The 21,093-nt window shown below is 36.2% G+C and overlaps 1 protein-coding gene across 1 annotated transcript in view; it reads right to left on the bottom strand.

The window, feature by feature from the left end:
* Positions 1–9,623: 9,623 nt before the first annotated feature.
* The window catches only part of PKD2 (polycystin 2, transient receptor potential cation channel), a 75,120-nt gene continuing 63,650 nt past the window's right edge, over positions 9,624–21,093 (bottom strand). Inside the window, exons 8-10 of the mRNA XM_044681620.1 lie at positions 13,018–13,256; positions 12,346–12,493; positions 9,624–11,197 (exon numbers count right to left, since the gene is read on the bottom strand). Coding sequence (XP_044537555.1) covers positions 10,961–11,197; positions 12,346–12,493; positions 13,018–13,256 — 624 coding nt within the window. The 3' untranslated portion in view covers positions 9,624–10,960. The remainder of the gene's footprint in view (positions 11,198–12,345; positions 12,494–13,017; positions 13,257–21,093) is intronic.

The raw sequence follows: 21,093 nt of genomic DNA, 5'->3' as shown, positions 1-21,093 counted from the left end.
GGGGTCAAGTGACTTGCCCAGGGTCACGCAGCTGGGAAGTGTCTGAGGCCAGATTTGAACCTAGGACCCCCCTGTCTCTAGGCCTGGCTCTCAATCCACTGAGCTACCCAGCTGCCCCCTTAAACCAATCTTTTAAAAGCATCTTGAAATGACAGGAGTCAGAAGTATAAAATATCAAATTTTCAAAAGACCCGTTAGAGATCTTATATAACCCAACTTCATAAAAGGAAATAGAGCAGCTGTAAAGGTACTACCAAAAGAAAAAAACAAGTCTTGATGAATTCCCAAGAGAATTATATTAAACTTTTAAAGAATAGGTAGCAACCATACTTCACAAAGTATTTTCCAAAAAAATTTCCAAAGCACACAAAAGACATAAATGCACTTTAAAGAAATAAAGAACAACTTAAGTATCTGAAGAAATATTCAGTACTCATTCACACCATCCTAATAGAATCAAAATAACAATATTACTAAAATTCACACTTTTGATGCTATACTGATCAAATTTGCAAGGGGATATTTTATAAAGCTGAATAAAAATAATAAAATTTGTTTAGAAAATCTGGAATGTTAAGGGAAATGATGAAATTCAAGAAGAATGGATGAAGGGGGAATTGTACTTCAGGCCTCAAACTATATAATATGGTAACATTTATCAAAACCATTTGATAATAGCTAAAGTATAGACAGATAGATTCTTGGAAGAGATTAGACAAAGGAGATTTCAGAAATAATAAAATAAAATAATCCAGTGTTTGATCCAGTGGAAAACAAATTACCTAAAGAAAAATTCCTTCCTTGATTAGAACCACTAGGAGAACTGGAAAGTAATCAGGCAGAAATTAGATTTAATCCAACATTTTATACTACAACAACATATTGTTGGTGGAAGTATGGAATGATATTATCATTTTAGGAAGTAACTTGGAATTATGCAAATAAAGTGACTAAACTATCCTTACCTTTTGAAATAGAGACCCCATTGCTGAGTTATATGTCTGAGGAAGCCATTGATGAGAAAAAACACATTCCCATATATTTATGACAGCATTTAGTGAAGAATTGGAAATTGTCAATAAAAGGTTTTTTTAAAGCATTTGTTTTTTCTAATGTCACATTGTCAAAGCAGGTGAACTTTTGTGCCCAATAAAACACTCTCTTTCTACACAAACCCTTCCCTCTTCCTAACTTCCCCATTACTATATTAGTAGTAGGAATCACCTTCCAGTCACTCATGCTTACAACCTAGGTGTTAACCTTGACACCTCACTTTCACTCTGTCCTCCTGTATCTAATAAGTTGCCAAGATGTCTTATGATTTTACCTTCCTAACACCTGTCAACCTACCTTCTTTTTTCTAACACTGCAACCACCTTGATGTAGGCTCTTACCTCATCACCTTATACAATAGCCTTTTGGGTGGTCTTACTCCAGTCCAAGAAAGCACAGGTCTGACCATGTCATCCACTTGTTCAGAATAAACTCCACTGGCTCCCTCTCACCTCCTAGATCAAATGTAAAATCATCTGGCATTCAAAACCCTTTATAAACTAACCTCTAGAAGGAAAGGATGGGATGAGAAGGGATCAGGAAAAACTTCCAGTAGAAATTGGGATTTTTAGGTGGGACTTAAACAAGATCAGGGAAGGAAGGAAATGGAGATGAGGAAACATTTCAGGTATGGAGGGCAGCCAGAGAAAATGCCCACAGTCAAGAGGTGAAATACCTTGTAAGAGTAAGGTGGCCAGTGTTGATGGTGTAAGGTATAAGAAGACTGAAAATATGAGTGTGTATGTATGAGGGAGTGTAGGTTATGAAAGACTTCAAATACAAAACAGCATTTTGTATATGATTCCAGAAGTGATGGGGGTTTGTCACGAGTTTATTAAAGATGTAGTTGATGCGGTCGGCTCTATACTTTAGGAAAATGGCTTTGGGGACTGAATGGAGGATGGATTGAAGTGGGGAGAGAATTATGGCAGACTGACCAACCAGAAGACTATTTCAGTGGTCTTAATTGTATGGTGATGAGGACCTCCACCAGTGTGGTAACAGTAATAGAGAAATGGGATGAGGGGTATTGCAAGGTGAAATCAATGGGCTTTGGCAACATTGGACATATGGGAGGAGAGGTTGATAGGTTGCAAGCCTGGGGTCCTGGGAAGATGGTAGTGCCCTTGTTTGATATGGGGAGGGTATATGGAGAAAGATAATGAGTTCAGTTTTGGACTTGTCAAGTTTAAGATATGTTCTGGACATCCTGTTTGAGATGTCTGAAAGGGAGCTGGAATTTTAAGTCTGGAGAACAGGTAGATATGAGAATCATTAGCATAGAGATGATAATTAAGTCCACGAGAGCTGATGAGCTCCCCAAATGGTTTTGAGGGAGAATAGAAGACAGAGCCCTGTGGGACACCAAAAATTTGTGTTGAGGACCTGGGTGAGAAAGAACCAGTGCAGAGTGGTGGTTCAGAAACCTAGAGAGAAAAGAAACTCAAGAAGAGCAACAGTATCAAAAGTTGCAGAGTGGTCAAGAAGAATGAGGATGGAGAAAAAGGCCACCAAGTGTGACAATTAGAAGATGAATGAAACTTTGGATAGAGCAGGTTTGGTGGGCAGGTAAGAAAGATGAGGTTGGAAATTGGATTGTACTGGGTTCAGAAGAGAGGAAGTGGAAGCACCCAATGTAGACAGCCTTCTCAGAGAATTTGGCCACAAAGGTCAGAAGTAATATAGGATCATAGTAAGTGAGGGATTTTTCAGGGAAACGCCACATTACAGGGTGATGGCATGTTTAAAGGCAATAGAGGAGTCAACAGAAAGGGAGAAATTAAAGACAAGTGAGAGAATAGTGATGACAGGAGGGCAATTTATTGAAGTGACAGGAATTGGGTTGCTTATGTAAGTAGAGGAGTTTAACCTAAGTAAAGAGGTGGTCAACCTCTTCATGTCAGATAGGGGTGAAGGAAGAGATAATGGCAGAAAGCATTTGAGTGATATGAGATGAGGAAGAGGAGAGAAGACGGAGGGCAAGGCAAATGGCTTTGATATTTTTCCCTGCAAAATACAGGGCAACATTTTCAGCCAAGAGGGTGGGATGAAAGAGAACCATGGGGAAATCTGAAGAGAGTTGAAAAGATTTGGAAAAGATGTGGTGGAGAGTGGAATGAGTTGGTACAATAAAACAAATGAAAGTATAAAAACAAAAGAAATCTCAAAAGTAAATACAAGGCAGTTCTTGGAGGAAGAAATTAAAGCTATCAATCATAGGAAAAGGGGGCAGCTGGGTAGCTCAGTGGATTGAGAGACAGAAAGTCCTGGGTTCAAATATGATTTCATCCACTTCCTAGCTGTGTGACCTTGGGGAAGTCACTTAACCCCCATTGTCTAGCTCTTATCACTTGTCTGCCTTGGAACCAATACATAGTATTGATTCTAATGTGGAAGGTAAGAGTTAAAAAAAATTAATAGTAGGAAAAAATGTTCCAAATCCTTCCTGATTAGAGAAATGCAAATTGAAACAGCTCTGAGATGCCACCTCACACCTAGCAGTTTGGTCAATATGACAGCAAAGGAAAATAATAAATATTGGAGGGAATGTGGCCAAATTGGGAAACTAATACATTGCTGGTGGAGTTGTGAATTGCTCCAACTATTCTGGTAGGCAATTTGCAATTATGCCCAAAGGGTTTTAAAAGAATGCAATCCTTTTGATCCAATAATACCACTACTATCCCAAAGATGAAAAAAATGGGTATGGACCTGTTTGTACAAAAATATTTATAACTTCACTTTTTGCAGTGTCAAAAAATTGGAAATTGGGAGGATGTCCCTCAATTGGGGAATGGCTGAAAAATTTTTGGTATATGATGGTGATAGAATACTACTATGCTATTAAGAAATGATGAAACGGTTGATTTCTATAAGAACTGGAAGGACCTATATGAACTGATGCGGAGTGAAATAAGTAGAACCAGGAAAACTACACAATAACTGAAACACTGTGGAATGATCAGCAATACAATGACCCAGGACAATTCTGAGGACTTATGAAAAAAAATGCTATCCACCTCCAGAAAAAGAATTGTTTAGAATAGAAATGCAGAAGAAAACATATGATTTATCACTTATTTATTTAGGTATATGTTTTGGGGTTTTAGTTTTAAAAGATTACTCTGTTACAAAACTGTTTTTAAAAGTTTCCATATTATTAAAAAAAAGTTTCCATATTTTTATATGGAAACCGGTTTTGAGTGATAATACATGTATAACCTAGTTGAATTGCTTCTCAGCTCTGGGAGTGGGGAGGGAAGAGGGAAAGGAGACTATGAATCATGTAACCTTGGTAAACTTATGTATAGATTTGTTACTGGAATAAAATAAAGAATATTATTTTAAAAGTAAATACAAAATGAAGATGCTTTTAAGAGACATCAGCAAAAGAAGGTCAGGATATTAATAAATTGCCAGCATTTATGTAACATATACTATGCACCGGGTAATGTGCTCAGCACTTTATTCCATTTGATTCTCACAACAACATTATTTTATTTGATCCTCACAACTTAACAGGTGCTAATATCCCCATTTTGAAGTTAAGGAATGAGGCAGAGGTTAAAAGACTTGTCCAACATCAGTTTTGGAGGCTGGATTTGACCTCAGGTCTTCTGACTCCAGGCCCAGTGTTACCTAGTTGCCTTAGAAGAAATAAATTTAAAAAATTTGCATCAAATATTTCTGATGAAAAGTCTTGGCATACAAAATGTAAAAGGAACTAGGAAATATATAAATAAGAACCATTTTCTGATAAGTAAGTGGAATCAGTACATGAATATGAAGCCCTTGAAAGGGATGTTAGTAAAATCTTGTGGAAATATTAAAAAACACTAATAGAGAATTAAATACAAATTAAGATAATTCTGTCATTCTACTTGATACCCATTAAATTGGCAATGATAATAAAAATGAATATTCCAACAGACTATTATGATGGTCCAGGTTTAAGTTGATGAGGATCTGCACCAGGGGAAGTAGTGTCAGAGGTGAGAATGGAGGGAGGAGGGCACTGTCTGAGAAATGTCACAAAGATGAAATCAATATGCCTTGGCAACAGATGGATCTGGGTGGCTGAGGGTTAGTGAGGAATCCAGGATGACTCCTAAGCTGTGAGCCTAAGGAAAAAATATCGAAGCCATTCCCTGAGGAAAATGTTGTTGTCCTCTATAGAAAGAGGAAAGGTAGGAAGCTGGGGAAGGTTGGGAGAAAGAAGAGTTCAATTTTTGGATAGGTTGAGTTTAAGACGTCTACTGGGTATCCAATTCAAGATGTATGGAAGGTGGTTAGAGATGTGGGATTGTAGGTCAGCACAGAATGTGAAACAGAATAAGTAGGTATGAAAAGTATCAGCAAAGAGATCGAAATTAAATCTGTGGGACCTGATAAGATCATATGAAGAGGGGGAAGAGAAGAGGTCTCAGGGTGGAACCTTGTGGATACCTATAATTAGCAGGCATTTCATTAGTATAGGGAACTCCTAGTAAAGAAGTTTTCTTAACCAAACAAGATGGTTATTGAGATATGTACATATGATTTTTTTTTGCAAACCACAAAGCCCTGTGTAAATGTTAATTATTATTATTAGCAATGCAATTTGATATCTTCTCTGCAATTTAAGTCTTAAGAGTTGTTTGCAGGCACTGAGAAGGTGGGACTGACATACAAAGAAGTGGAAGGGCTTGAACCTAGATATTACTGACTGAGAGTAGCCTTTTGTACCCTATGAAGCACCACTTCAGTGTTACATACACAATACAAATACCTACAGTCATAAAGAATCTGGAATAAGTCATAAATTGGCCTCAGAAATCTGGCCAGGAATTAGATCAAGTCCCTCTTATTTGTACCAGGTTTGTGGGAAACTTACATTTGTTTGTGGGAAATTTACATTTTATTTTTTGGTGATTCCATTATTTAATTGATGTGGATATCCCTAAATATATGTAAAGTTATTCTTTTCATTTTATAGATAAGTAGTGAGGCTAAGAGAATGAAGCAGATATAGATCTTGCATATATAGTATGCAAGAGTTAGAAAGTAATTCTAACATTTCACTGACCTGACCCTGAAAGGAAAAGGAGATTAAGGGAAAAAAACAAGTATGAAAGCACTACAGTGTGACTTATAAGGATGCCTAAATTCTGCAGTGTGATTGCCTGAATTTAGGCAGCCTAATGAATTCCTATGTTCAGAATCACAAGGTCAGAGAAAACTGCTCCATCTGCTAGGCAGACAAAAGTGACAGGATTTGGTATTGGGGAAAGAAAGCAGATGAGGATACAGCCTTCTGATCTTATTCATAGCACAATCTACAGCTTCTTGAAGAGATCTAGAAGCTTCCTGTTAGTAGAAGTGTGAATAACAGATGTAGAATGAGGAACATATTGCCAGACTTGGTGAATTTGCAGGTTGTTTTGCTTAACTATACTTTTTCATGAAAGTATTTCTTGCCAGAGAACCTGGACTAAATGGTTACAATATTGAATTATTATTCTATAGGAAGCTCTGTCTAAGTTTTGGTGAAGTGAACTAAGTCATTGTACTTAGACTGTAAATCATTACTAACCATTGTCCATATAAAAAGCTTGTGAGACTGAAAAATGACTGGTTTAAAAAAAACCCACCACCTCAATAAGCCATGAAAAAAAAAATGGAACTGTATAAGCTACAGGGCCAGTTGAAGTCTACAACTTCAAATGTAGCTTCTCTTGATCTCCATAAGTTCCTATAAGTATATTCTCATGAATCTATTAGCCAATTTTTTGGAGGCAGGGTAGGGATGGTGGAGATTTTGTTATGCTTTAGGAATCTTGTCACTTTAATCAATGGAATCACTGTAACATTAAGTACATTATTTGCTCCAAAAGTATTTTCTATTGAAGTGGAATCTCTATTTCTCTATGGTAAATAGAAGAGCTATCAGGGTACAGAGTGTTGGGATTGGAGTTGGGAAAACCAAGGTTTCTATCTTAGGGAGTTGTTTCCTTCAGTGTTTATTTTTTGTCCTCCATTTCCACTTGGCCATTTTCAGCCTTAAGAAAATTGTTTTCTTCAGTGTGTGTTTGTTTTGCTTCTGTTTCCATTTGGTTAATTTTAGTCTTTTAGTCTTTAGGTAATTGTTTTCTTTGTTATATTTTTGCCTCTGTTTCCACTTGGCCTATTCTAGTCTTTTGGGAGTTGTTTTCTTCCTTGAAATTTCTCTCTAGTTGTTGATCCTATCAATTCTCAATATCAATAATATTTTGATTTTTTAAACTTCTTTCCAAGTTCCAAGGGTTCTTTTGGGACCTGACAATCTTTTACACTTGCCCTTGAGGTTTCACATGTCTCCATTTTTGGCACTGTTGTCTTCTTCTGAGTTTATATTCTGATCTTCCTTGACACTAAAGTAAAACTCTAAGGTTAGGTTTTTTCCTTTATTTTTTGTTCATATTTCCAATTGTTTTTTTTTTCTTTTGACCTTTCCTATTTGTTGCTTCTGGTGTAGAGGGAGTGCTGTTCCAAGCGTGCAGTATAGTCTGCTCTGGAGTTAATGTAGGTTCCACTGTCTTTGGGTCCCACAGTGTAAACTCGGGAGTGTGTATGACCTTGGCTAGCTTGCTGTGAAGGGGCTTGTAGCTGTTATGTCCTGCTAGATTTCCCTCCTTGACTGCCACTTCTCCTGGTGTCTCACTCAATGGACTAATCCTTGATCTTTTGGTACCTTTCTCAGGTCTTGTGAAGTGGACTGATCCCTGCCCTGCCAAGTTCCTTTCCTTGGCTGAATGCTGACAACTGGTCCTTGCTCTGCTGGCACCTTTCCCTGGGCTTATACTTGCCAGTACTTTTTCCCAAGCTGCATGAGGTGCACTGGTTTCTGCTCTACCAGTTCCCCCAATGTTGCCTGAGCTTCTCGCCTCTTTCCCCTCCATGAGACAAGCCCCTCCTATTTTCCTTAGTTTTGAGATTCTTTTTTAGTATGTTTATTTTTGGAGATGGGTTTGGGTTAACTCAAAGAGTTCCTTATTCCACCATCTTAGCTCCTAAAAACAGAAGTTCTTTTATCTTAGTAATTTAAGGTCTTTGAGGCTCAGTTTCTCATCTATGAAATGAAGAATGTAAGAGTTAAATTAAAACTCTGGTTCCTATTTTTCATAAAGTTTTATTAGTATCACCTGGATAAGAAAAGGCAGAGAGATAGAGAGAGAAAAAAATAGCCATGTGGATGCTCAATATGGCTCCCTTAGCCATCTTCCCCTTGGCTGGTTCCTGCTGAAAGAGACCTCACTTCCTCGCCTCAAACCTTTTTTTCCTCCCTCTCTTTCTGAGTCCACTTCAATCACATCCAGTTCAAACTCAGTCACATAATGTGCACTAGATGACATAACTAGTGTGTAGGAACATAGGTAAGACCCCATGCATGATCCTGGGAGAGGGTTCCCTTTACACAGGAGGTTGGGACTATATGGTTTCTAGCTCCTTTACAGCTTGAAATATTTAATTGTTAAATTAAATTAAATATTTAAGTTTATTAGAATATCAAGGTAATGAGTAAATAAGCCAAGTTTCTTTCCTTTTGTAAAAGACCACTGATACATATGCTGTTATGTGTAACATATAAATCTTTATTAGGAAGTAAGGTGCTAGGAGTTAGAAAACAATTAAAATCTTTGATTGCTGTAGAAAACATGAAATATGTAAGAGCTTCTTATTAAGGCCAGTATATATATATATATATATATATTTGGAAAGAAAAGGAAATGAAGGCAAGATAACATTCTTCAATGACTAAGAAAGAAGAAAGACTGCAACTGTGAAGAAAAAAAATGAATGACAATTATATGAAATGATATTACATTTTTATATTTAAAATAAAAATTATATAACAATATAGAGTATTATAAGACTACTACTGGCCATGATTATTTTTTGGCACATAGTCAAAACACATACATGGATATCCCATGAAATTATTGCACTTCAAAATGAAGTTTGTTTCTAAGTAACATGTTATTCTACACACATATACACACATACACAGGTACACACGTACACACACACACACACACACACACACACACACACACATACACACACACACGTCCTAGCAATACAAATACATTGATTTCTTATTTAGTAAATAGGTTTTTGTGGTGATATAGTATATTCAGAAAAAAGTAACATTTGAAGGAAAATATGTTCAAAAGTCAGGCTGAGAAAGTATTCTGAAGGAATATGGCATGTTTTCTCTAGAAATCGATCCAGAGGACGATATTTACTATGTTTTTAATTATTAGATGACTAACATAGTAATTCATGTAAACAAAGTTTCTACTCCAAGAATCCTTAATAATCCTATCTTCCTTATTTCTTTCTTCTCTCACTGTTAGAATTAATCTCTAAAATATTTTGCTCTCTTCTTTTTGCTCAGTCTTTTTCAGGCATGTCTGACTCTCTGCGACCCCATTTGGGGTTTTCTTGGCAAAGATACTGGTGTGGCTTGTCATTCTGTTCTCCAGCTCATTTTACAGATAAGAAAACAGAGGCAAACAAGGTGAAATGTCTTGCCCAAAGTCACGCAGCTAGTACTGTCTGAGGTCAGATTTGAAAACAGGAAATTGAATCTTCCTAACTTTAGGAATGGCACTTTATCCACTGTGACATTAGCTTTCAGTTAATTACAGAACTTTTCACATCTCAGAATTCATTTTTTTTTCTTTTTGGTCAGGCAAATATATTATCTCTACTTGGAAACATAAGGCTCCAAAATTTGGCAACTTACCTGTTAGTCTATAAATTCAAAATAAACAAATATTTCAGGGATGATTTGACTTTCAATACAAAAAATTTCTTTCCACACAATTGGGTCATTCTGGTTATATGCTATCCTAATAGTAACATCTTAATAAAGTAATTCTTATAAAATCTGAATCTTTTAGTACATAAATTTAGTGAGTCAGTACCAATTTCCTCAGTTGACTATATATTATTGGTTTGAGAAGTAAAAACATCTTTTTCTTTTTCTTTCTCTTACCTAAATATACTAAGATATTTATTAATTTAGGGAATAAATAGCCAGAGTTCCACCTCTCTTCTAATCTTATTCAATGATTTTGTGTTACAGAGGTCACACTGAGATCTTTGGTTGTCTTTATCAAAAAGTTGCCAAATATTCATATTCCTATTAATCCATTCAAACCAATGTTCATATTATATATATATATATATACATATACATATATAGTTAGTTAGTATAGTTTTATACATAGGTTCAATAAGACAACATAGAAGCAAACAGTGATTTTAAACATTAAACAAGCTAATCAATCAAAGAAATTCCAAGTAGGACCATTCATTCTTTGGCTTAAGAGTTCCTGTTTCTCCTATCCTTCACCTATATTTGGACACCTTATTGGAACAAACAAGTCTTTTTTTTTTTCAATTAAAAGTAAAACAAAGAACTAAGGTTGATGTGATATGAAGTATTTAGAAAATCTGAGCTGAAGTTAGCATTGCCATGTTCCCTCAACTATACTGCAAATATGACATAATATTAACTTATTTTTGGTTTGGAAACAAAAAATTTTTTTCCTTAAAAGCATTACTGCTGCTACTTCAGAAAGTTACTTTTATCGTCCATTGATGTGATATATAGTAAGATTCACAACAACCACCCACTACTGCTTTTAGTATTCTTCAAAAGAGATTTGTTCATTTCTATACTCAAAAGAGTAGAAAAAGAAAAAGAAAAATCTTCCTTCATCTATAGGGGAAAACTTTATGTACAATAAATTAAAGTGCAGTGGAAAAAAAAAATTGGTCAAAGGGACCACCGTACATCAGATCTTTGGTCAGGAGATATAAATAGGATATTTATTACTGCAACACAGAATTTGTTTACTTCCAATCAGAAAGGTACAGACTACCCATGGATACTAGCACCTCCATTTCCCCCTCCACTTTCTATGCCTTCTGTAGACTGAGAGGATGAAGGACGGGAACCCCTAGGACGAGGCTGGCCATTTAGTCCCATAGGAGTACCTAAGCGCTGACTTATTTGGGAAGCTGCATCATCAGATTCCCAGCGTTCTAATTCTTCCCGCACAAGTCGCTCCATCTGCTCCCTGTGGATTTCATTATCACGACCAAGTCTTTCATCCTAAGGAGAAAGGAAGACCGAGATGATGATGACGATAACAAGCGATGCAGAGCTTAGAAGTGATAAAGATGAACATCTTTTTGAAGCACTGAAAAATATGAATGGGGCTCGGGGGTTCTGGTTGTGATTAGGTAAGAATGATGCTTACAGTATGTCTGGAAAATGAGCATCCTAGATTCCACAGCCTCTAAGGTCCTGTACAGCTCTAAACCTGTGATCTCATGATCTTACGTTTATAATTCACATTCAGAAATAGGAATTTATTTATTTATAATTGATTAATTTTTTAAAAATGCTTACCATTTATCTTAGATGGAATACTGCTCTAAGGCAGAAAAGCAGTAAGGAAGAGCTGAGTGACTTGCCCAGGGTCACACAGCTAGGAAGTGTCTGAGGCCAGATTTGAACCCAGGACCTTCCATCTCTAGGCCTGGTTCTCAATAATTTATAATTTTTAATTATGTTCAAAAGATACTAAGAAAGAAAAAATGTAAATTATTGAAAAGTAAGATAAAGATCATATAAATTCTGGTTTCTTAAAAGCAAAAAAAAAAAGGTATTTTGAAATTTGTCTCATTAGAGATATTAGCCAAGTCATACAGCAATATTTTATAGCACTTTTTTTGTGAAATCTATCCTATACCTCTATTTAGACAGAAAAATAGGTATTGTTCCTGTTAAAAAAAGGGAGATTTTCAAACCAAACTCCTCACCAGTGAGGTGCATTGAGACAGCTAGTTAGTATGTTTCCCTTATTAGGGAATTATTATTATTATTACTACACATTATTATGTGACAGATACATGCTAATCCATTCAGATGCTCATATTGTTCTTTCTTTTGACCAATAGCAAGATAATGACTAGAACTAGGCAGGTAGGCTACAGCACAGAACTAAGTGAAATGATCCATTAGAGGAAAGCACAGACTTTATACTGTGTCAAATATCATTTCCTCCTTCTTATTCTGAGCCTTTTGGCTTTGTTTTTTCACATTCACTTGGTGCTCCTAGAATTAGTACCTGGCCTCCATAATACCACTCTATGAGGTGCTACTTCTATTAATATTACTGACATTGCTATGGAAGAAATGTGGTTAGTGTCGCTAAACTTTTATTCTACTCAAGTCATAATCCCAGAACTTCTTACCTCTGTCACTCCATCTAGTAGCCTTCCCAATACTTCCCGTCTTTTCAGTTTGGCTCTCTCCATGATTTCCAGTTTCACGATGACAGCATCAATTTTGGAGACAACGCTGCCAATGGAGTGCTCCATCCGGTCCACTCGTCTAACCAGTCTGTGGGAAACCAATGATTATGAGAAAGCATAGCTACTATCTTCCAAATCTTTTTTTTTTTTTTTTTTTTTTTTAGCCTAGCCAATTTGGGTTGGTGGAAAAAGAAAAAAGGCAGGCAAATTTAAATGAAACAATGTAATAAAGATAAAAAAAAAAAAAGCTTTATCAGACCATTCAAATGGTTTCTTCAATTATGAAGTCAAGGTGGGGATGGGAGGCATTGTTTACAGCCAGAGAGGAGATGAATAAATGGCTTTGGTTTGTCCCATTAAGATTCTCATCTACAGGGGCAGCTGGGTGGCTCACTGGATTGAGAGCCAGGTCTAGAGAAGGGAGGTCCTAGGTTCAAATCTGGCCTCAGACACTTCCCAGCTGTGTGACTCTGGGAAATCATTTAGACCCCCCATTTCCTAGCCCTTACCTATCTTCTGCCTTGGAACCAATTCACAGTATTGATTCCAAGATGGAAGGTAAGGGTTTAAAAAATATTCTCATAAAAACTGAGCCAACCAAAATATTCTTACACTTGAAACTCTTCATAAGAAACTCCACTAGAGCTGCTGCCCCTCCTTCGAGAGCTATGCCCACTGTCCTCATCATCGTCCTCTTCGGAATCATCTAGGTTCCGGGGGAAACTTCGAATGCTCATGGGTCGGGGCAAAGAGCTGTGATCCAGGTCCAGATCCTCCTGCAGAATGGACAAAATCCTGACTTGAATGAGGAGGCTGAGGATGAAGGCTGTCAAAAGCTGCAGTGAGATGCCCTGTTCTTAGGAGTTAAGCTAACATGCATCCTCAAGCACTAGTGCCTACTATGAGCCAGGCACAATACTAAGCACCACACAGACAAAGAAAGGCCAAAACAGTCCCTGCTCTCAAAGGGTTCATAATCTAAATGGGGGAGAAAACATGCAAACAACCATGTTCAGACAAGTTATCAACAGGAAAAAAAATGGAATTTATCAACACAGAAAGGCTTCTTGTAGAAGGTGGGAATTTAGTTGGGATCTGAAGAAATTCAGGAGATGGAGAAGAGGAGGAATGGCATGGGGAATAGCCAGTGAAAATGCCTTGAGTTGGGGTACCAAGATGGCTCGGTGGATTGAGAGCCAGCCCTGGAGACAGAGGTTCCTGGTTTGAAATCTGACCCTAGATACTTCTTAGCTGTGTGATCCTGGGTAAGTCACTTAACACCCATTGCCTAACCTTTACCACTCTTCTGCTTTGGAACCAATACATAGTATTGATTCTAAGATGGAAAACAAGGGTAAGAAAGAAAAAAGAAAGAAAGAGAGAGAAAAAAAGAGAAAAAAGAAAGAGTAAGAAAGAGAAAGAAAAAGAGATTAGGAAAGAGAAAGAAAGGAAGGAAGGGAGGAAGAAAGGGTGGGAGAAAGAAAGAAAGAGAAAGAAAGGTAAGAAGAAAGGAAGAAGGAGAAAGAAAGAAGGAAGGAAAAAAGAAAGAAAGGTAAACAGATAGATAATTGTGGGGCAAGTAGGTGTCTCAGTGGATAGAAAGCCAGGCCTGGAGATGAGAAGTCTTGGGTTCAAATTTGGACTCAGACATTTCCTAGCTGTGTGAGCCTGGGCAAGTGACTTAACCTCCACTGCCTAGCCCTTATTGCTTTTCTGCCTTGGAATTGATACTTAGTATGGATTCTGAGACAGAAAAAAAGAGAGAGATTTTGCTGGTAAACTCCGGGTATAGTAGTTTCAGTTGAATGTTAGATTGGATTGAGTATTTCAAAAAAAAGTTGGAGCCATTGATTGTAGACATTTCTTTTCTCAAGGAACTTAGTCACAAAAAGGGAAGAGAGACATAGGAGATGGAGAGAGATTAAACAGATATTTATGATAATTTCCATCTGCTTTAGTTGCTTGCTGATAGAAACTCTTCTCTTAAATGGAAGAGTATGCTTCCATATCAACCACTTTAAGTAAGCTTCTCCCTAGCCTCAACTCATATGTACTAAGAAAACATATTCCATTAAAGAAGCATTTCTTAAACACATTAAAAATAACACATGCCAGGCACATATGATGCAGAGTGGAGATCTAGGCTACAAGTCAGGAGGCCTTGTCCTGCTTCTCAACACATACTGGCTGTGTGAGACCCCAGTAAAGTCATGTAGGACTCTACATTGTAGAATAAGTGCAGCTCTGTCTTTGGACAGGTCATTTCTGGATGAAGAGTTCCCTACATTGCTGAAATCACCAGTCTGTTTCTATTCCCAAATCCTCTTCTTTCCCTTTCCCACAGAAACTATTAAATAAATGTAGAAAAAGTAGCTTTAAGTCTGTAAATCCTCACAGTAGACTGATAACATCCTGGCTTTTCTGACAGTGTGGGCTTAGAGTTATGAGTTCTGAACAATCTTATAGGAAATATTTGGATAACCTGCTAAGGGGAGAAGCCTGTCAAGAAGCCCAGTTATTTGGAAATCAACATATTCCTTCCATTGCCTAAGTAAAGAAGACAATTGTCTCTCTCAGCCCTGCAGCTTGCAAAGGCAAAGCAAAATCTTTAGTCAAAGAATTCTTCCCTAATTTTTCACTTATCTGGCAAAGATGTGATTGTAGTTAAGCTAGATCATGAAAGACAAGCCAACAAGCTGCTAAAATTAATGGAAAAACTCATAAAGCCATCTCCACAACTTCTTAGTCTTAATTCCCTCAAATGCTAAGAAGTTAAACATCTTGCCCAGGGACACATAGCCAGTTTGAGTCAGAAGTGGAATATGAACCTGGGTCTTCCTAACTCTGAACTCCTGCCACTGTCTAGCTGGATGACTTACAAGTAAAACACCTTATGTCTTTTAGCCTCTTTCCTTACATATAAATATATTATTAATATCATATAAAGTCATTGTGAGGAACTACTTGATTAAATATTTAAACATGATATAATGTGAGCTATCATTACTATCATTAATCTGAAAAACGTGACTTTTTCCTAACTTATTTACAATTAAATCAGTGACAAAAGTCAGTGCTTTTTTTTTTAAAAAGCAAACATACTTCCAACATGAAAGGAACATTGAAAATCCCAAACATTAACAAAAGCTAATGCTTTTTCAATCAAATTCAGCTTTAATATACCCAGGATAGTTTAGATGCTAAATAGTTCTAGCATCTCTTTTCATTACTAAGAGTACAACTTTAAGTAACAGGTAAGATATATTTGAGATTACCTTTGGCAATTTAAGAAAAAAATTAAAAGGTACTTTGTTAATTGAGAGCGCTGTAATAATATTCTGAAGAAACACAAAATTCTGTATATACACTTTATGATATTTGTTCAGAAATTCTTGTTATTAAGCTTTATCTAAAAGAGTGACATACTGTGGAGAATTGGTCTTGGAATCCAGCAGCCCTTGTTTAATTTGCTCCTCTGACACAAGACTTACTGGGTAGTGTCCCTGACAATAATAAAATTAGAATGAGGGTTTTTTGGGGGAGAAGATAAAGAAGTTCAGTTCTGTCCATGTTGAGTTTAAGATATCTAGGGGTCATATGGTTCAATATGTCTAATACACATTTAGAAATATAAGACTGGGGAGTAGGAGAGAGGTTAGAGCTAGATAAACAGATCTGAGAATCATTTATTATATCCCATATTTGCTCTATAGATAGTCCATCTATACTTTTATGTGGACTTAAGTGTCTATGAATCAGATCAAGATTTTATTATCTTGTGTCCATATGAAAATATCTCTCTCCCAGTAAAAGGTAAACTTCTTAAAAGTAGGAATTGTGTCATTTTAGGTATTTCTGTTCCCTAGCACCTAGCACTTAGTAGGTGCTTCATATTGCTTGTTGAGTGGCTGACTAATTGAAAATGCTTTTCAACATTTGATAATAAATTATCAAAAAGTATTCTCAGATATTTACAAGGTTACAGCAAAGAGGGACAAAAAGACCTATGTTGATTTTCTAGTTATTACTTGAAAATGGTCTTTAAGATGCATCTTCCTTTGTTTTTTATTAAAACAGAATATGTTTTTGGCCATCATCAATGACACATACTCTGAAGTTAAATCTGATATGGCTCAGCAGAAGACTGAAATGGAATTATCAGATCTCATCAGAAAGGTAATAATTTATTCAAAGAACTGCTTCCTGTTTGGTCAGATTTCTAAATCAAAAGACCCATAAAACTAAGAAATAAAAAGGGAGGAGATTTCCAATTAGGGGTTCCAGAATCATTTGTTTTTCTTAGACCTCCAAGTAAGGTACCATTTATACTATTTAGCCAAACAAGAGTCTTTGAAATAAAAAGCATATAGCCATTTTCTGCAGTTTAAATATTATCTTGTGGTAAAGACTGAGCAGATTGCCTCTGGAAGTGCCAATTGGATAATTTCTAAAATTTTATAAATACCTTTTTGTTTTTACACTACAATTACTTACACATACACACACACTCATACTCACTCATACACACATATGTTCTTGTATCAAAGAAAAACAAATTAGGGTAAAATGAATTATGCCTCACTTTTTTTAGGGCTGTCAAAAAGCCATGATCAAATTGAAACTTAAAAAAAACACTGTGGATGACATCTCAGAGAGTCTGCAGCAAAGTGGAGGCAAGTTAAACTTCGATGAACTTCGCCAAGATCTAAAAGGGTAATAATCCTGCTTTCTCTAAGGCCCATTAATTGCCAATATTAAATTTTTGCTCTGTGGTACTGTGTTCCTGGTGATATCTAAATGTTGCATGTACTAAGACAGGGTTAGTGTCTTCCTGCAGTGATTGCTAGGAAATGTCTAGTTTCCTTTAAGGAATTCATATTTTCTCCTTGTGCTTTTTTATGTGTGCCAGATCCTGATGTCAATAAATTAACCTGTATTCTCTCTGTTTTCAGGAAGGGCCACACAGATGCAGAGATTGAAGCAATATTCACAAAATATGATCAGGATGGTGACCAGGAATTGACTGAGCATGAACACCAGCAGATGAGAGATGACTTAGAAAAAGAGAGGGTATGTCTATTTGGGGCAGTGTGGATAACTTCTTGATGGCAGTTGATTGAAAAAGCATTAGCTTTTGTTAATGTTTGGGATTTTCAATGTTCCTTTCATGTTGGAAGTATGTTTGCTTTTAAAAAAAAGCACTGACTTTTGTCACTGATTTAATTGTAAATAAGTTAGGAAAAAGTCACGTTTTTCAGATTAATGATAGTAATGATAGCTCACATTATATCATGTTTAAATATTTAATCAAGTAGTTCCTCACAATGACTTTATATGATATTAATAATATATTTATATGTAAGGAAAGAGGCTAAAAGACATAAGGTGTTTTACTTGTAAGTCATCCAGCTAGACAGTGGCAGGAGTTCAGAGTTAGGAAGACCCAGGTTCATATTCCACTTCTGACTCAAACTGGCTATGTGTCCCTGGGCAAGATGTTTAACTTCTTAGCATTTGAGGGAATTAAGACTAAGAAGTTGTGGAGATGGCTTTATGAATTTTTCCACTAATTTTAGCAGCTTGTTGGCTTGTCTTTCATGATCTAGCTTAACTACAATCACATCTTTGCCAGATAAGTGAAAAATTAGGGAAGAATTCTTTGACTAAAGATTTTGCTTTGCCTTTGCAAGCTGCAGGGCTGAGAGAGACAATTGTCTTCTTTACTTAGGCAATGGAAGGAATATGTTGATTTCCAAATAACTGGGCTTCTTGACAGGCTTCTCCCCTTAGCAGGTTATCCAAATATTTCCTATAAGATTGTTCAGAACTCATAACTCTAAGCCCACACTGTCAGAAAAGCCAGGATGTTATCAGTCTACTGTGAGGATTTACAGACTTAAAGCTACTTTTTCTACATTTATTTAAAAAATAGTTTCTGTGGGAAGAGTCACAGTTGTTTGGTGGTATATGTCTATTAATTTCTGACTTAATTGAATTCACCCAAGGATGAAGTCATTAAAGTTTGTCAGATTTATCTTCCTTCTTGTCCAATTACAGAAAATATTGCAAGACAACTGTTTGTATAATGCCCTAAAACTATAGGAAGATCCTTTGAACTAATTTCATTCTCGAATGTTTAGGAAATTAATCTCTTTTTCTAGTGAATATATCGCTAACTTTAGAAGAAGGAGGAGGAAAAAAAGCCAGCAGCTCTCTTCATAGAGGTTCTGTGTGATTTTAGTTGCTTATCTGAATAAGTACCATATTTTGGGATTTTAAAAATATTTATTTTATTTATTTAAAAAGATTCTCTGTGGGATATTTAGTTGTTAAGTGTTATATGACTCTGAATTCTAAAATAGACAGGGGAAGGAGTTTGAATGGCACCAATTTGTAGTAGTGGAGGGAATTTCCTACTTTGGGAATTCTCTGCTCCAAAGGTCCAGTCCTTCTTCTTTCTATCATATAGTTCAAGAAACTGAGTTACAAAGAGTTAATTGGCCCCAGTCATACCAAAAAAGTAAATAGCAAATCTGGGACTCTTGCTTCTTAGTCTAGGTGGGGTTAGCATCCTCTGGACTTTTGGATTTCTCCCATATGAGCCTTGTTCTTGCCCTTAAATAACACCTGCTAAAGTAACAGCTGTTAATTAAATCTTCAAGTTAATTAAGGTTTCCAGTAGGGACCTTTATGGCCATTTTCACAGGGTAATATTAAAGATGGAAAAGAGTTAGAGTAATAGAACAAAGAGAGCCTGAGGACACTACATATAAGGAAGCACTCACCCCATTTCCCTTCTCCCAACCTTCAGTCCATTCTCATGACTGTTAGAAGCCTAAGACTGAGAGACTGGAGATTGTCTTCACTTGGGCTTCTGTCCACTGTCTTGGCCACATAAAGAAAGTGAGAAATAACTAGTGAATGGCCACCACTCTTCCTCATCTCATTTCTGTGATAACATGAGAAAATCAATACCTAGTATACACTTTCTGAAAGAAGGTCCTGCATTAGCCTATGCTCTCCCCTTACAGCAACTTTTTCTTAAGGACAGGGATATATATTCTTTTTCTTTTTCTTATCAGATACTGTAAATTTAAAAAAATGAATTTAGGACCCCAAATTAAGGGTTCATTTAAGTCTCTTATCATCAGTCTAACAAAAATATATAGTTGGATTAAAAAATAGCTCAATAATTTTAACAGACTTATTTGTTTCTCCCACATTCTTGCCTCCTCACTGACTGTCTGTCCTCCATGCCTTATAGTGATCTCCCTCCTCTTCTCCACATCTGTCATTTCTTACAAGACACCACTCAAGTGCCATCTTCTGCAGAACACCTTCCTGGTCTCCCCCATGTATTTAAGCCTTCATTCTACTTTGTATGGATCCAATATGCACATAAATATGTACATTTTCTTTCTTTGATTAGCATGTAAACTCCTAGAGAGCAGGAATGGATTTTTTTTTCTCTTCCTATTCCTATGGTGTACTTGTTGATAGAGTAAGGATGGAAGGCAGAAATTGAACTTCCACTTCCTGACTCCAACTCCAGCTTTCTATTTATTACATCATTCCTTTTACCACTCCCTTGCCATCGTTTTTTTTTTGCCTATGATAGGAAGAAGATGCTTAATATATGCTATATCCATATAGCAAGATTCCAAAGTGGAATATAAAAAAAGAAAGATGGATATTATTTGATCTCAAATGCTATTCAGTTATGCTAAATAAAACTCATAATCAACAACTAACCCCGAGAATTATCCTAAGGAAAATAAGAGCAATATAATACAGAAGAAAATATTAGATTTGGAGTTAGAGGAACTGGATTTTAATCCTTTCTTTATAATTTATTACCTGTATAGTTGATTAAGTAAGTATCGACCTCCCTTGGACTCAATTTCTCCATTTAAAAAATTAAAAAATGTCCTAAATGACCCCTGATTTCCCTTCCAGCTTTAAATCTACACCCTTGTAACTCTAGAGGCCTGTTATTAAATCTTCCCAATCACTAACATGATTGACTTTAAAGAGAAGTTAGAGAAGAAGAATGCCAGGTTGACTTGGCCATTTACTCTCAGTGTGACATTAGCTAGTAGCTTAAACTCTTTGGGTTTTAGTTTCCTTAACTACAAATTGAGGAGGGTCAGACTAGATGAACTGGAAGGTCCATTCCCAGCAAATGAGTAAGAAAATTTTAAATTTTAAGTAGGATAAATACTAGCAATCTTGGTTCCAAAAAAGTTTTGAGGAAATGAACTTCCTATTTATATATTGCTGATATATTAGAAAAGACTGATTAGTAAGAAAGCATGTCAGCAAAACTAATCGATATATTAGTCTTGTTTTCTAGAGAAAATCCTGGAGAATGTTCAAATGCTACCTGTGAAATAACAACTTGTCCTCTGAAAACCCTGGAAGAGCAAACACCAACAGAGGGCAGGTATGTGATATATTTGCACACACTCAAAACCAGTCCTCAAAACTTTTATCCCTTTATGCATTTTACCAACAGTATTTCTGGAATATTCTTCAGGAGTGTTGCTATTACAGTATTTCTGTAATATTTCCAGAAATTATTTCTGGAATATTCTTCAGGAGTATTGCTATTAAAAGGCTAAATGTATATTAGTAGAAAATGAAGAATGAGGTGAAAGAAATGGTAGGGATTGGAAGGCAAATCAAATC

Source organism: Gracilinanus agilis, chromosome 6, assembly GCF_016433145.1.
Source record: "Gracilinanus agilis isolate LMUSP501 chromosome 6, AgileGrace, whole genome shotgun sequence".
NCBI classification, from domain to species: domain Eukaryota; kingdom Metazoa; phylum Chordata; class Mammalia; order Didelphimorphia; family Didelphidae; genus Gracilinanus; species Gracilinanus agilis.
Note: the sequence above shows the minus strand (reverse complement) of the source record. Positions and strands in the feature narration are given on the sequence as shown.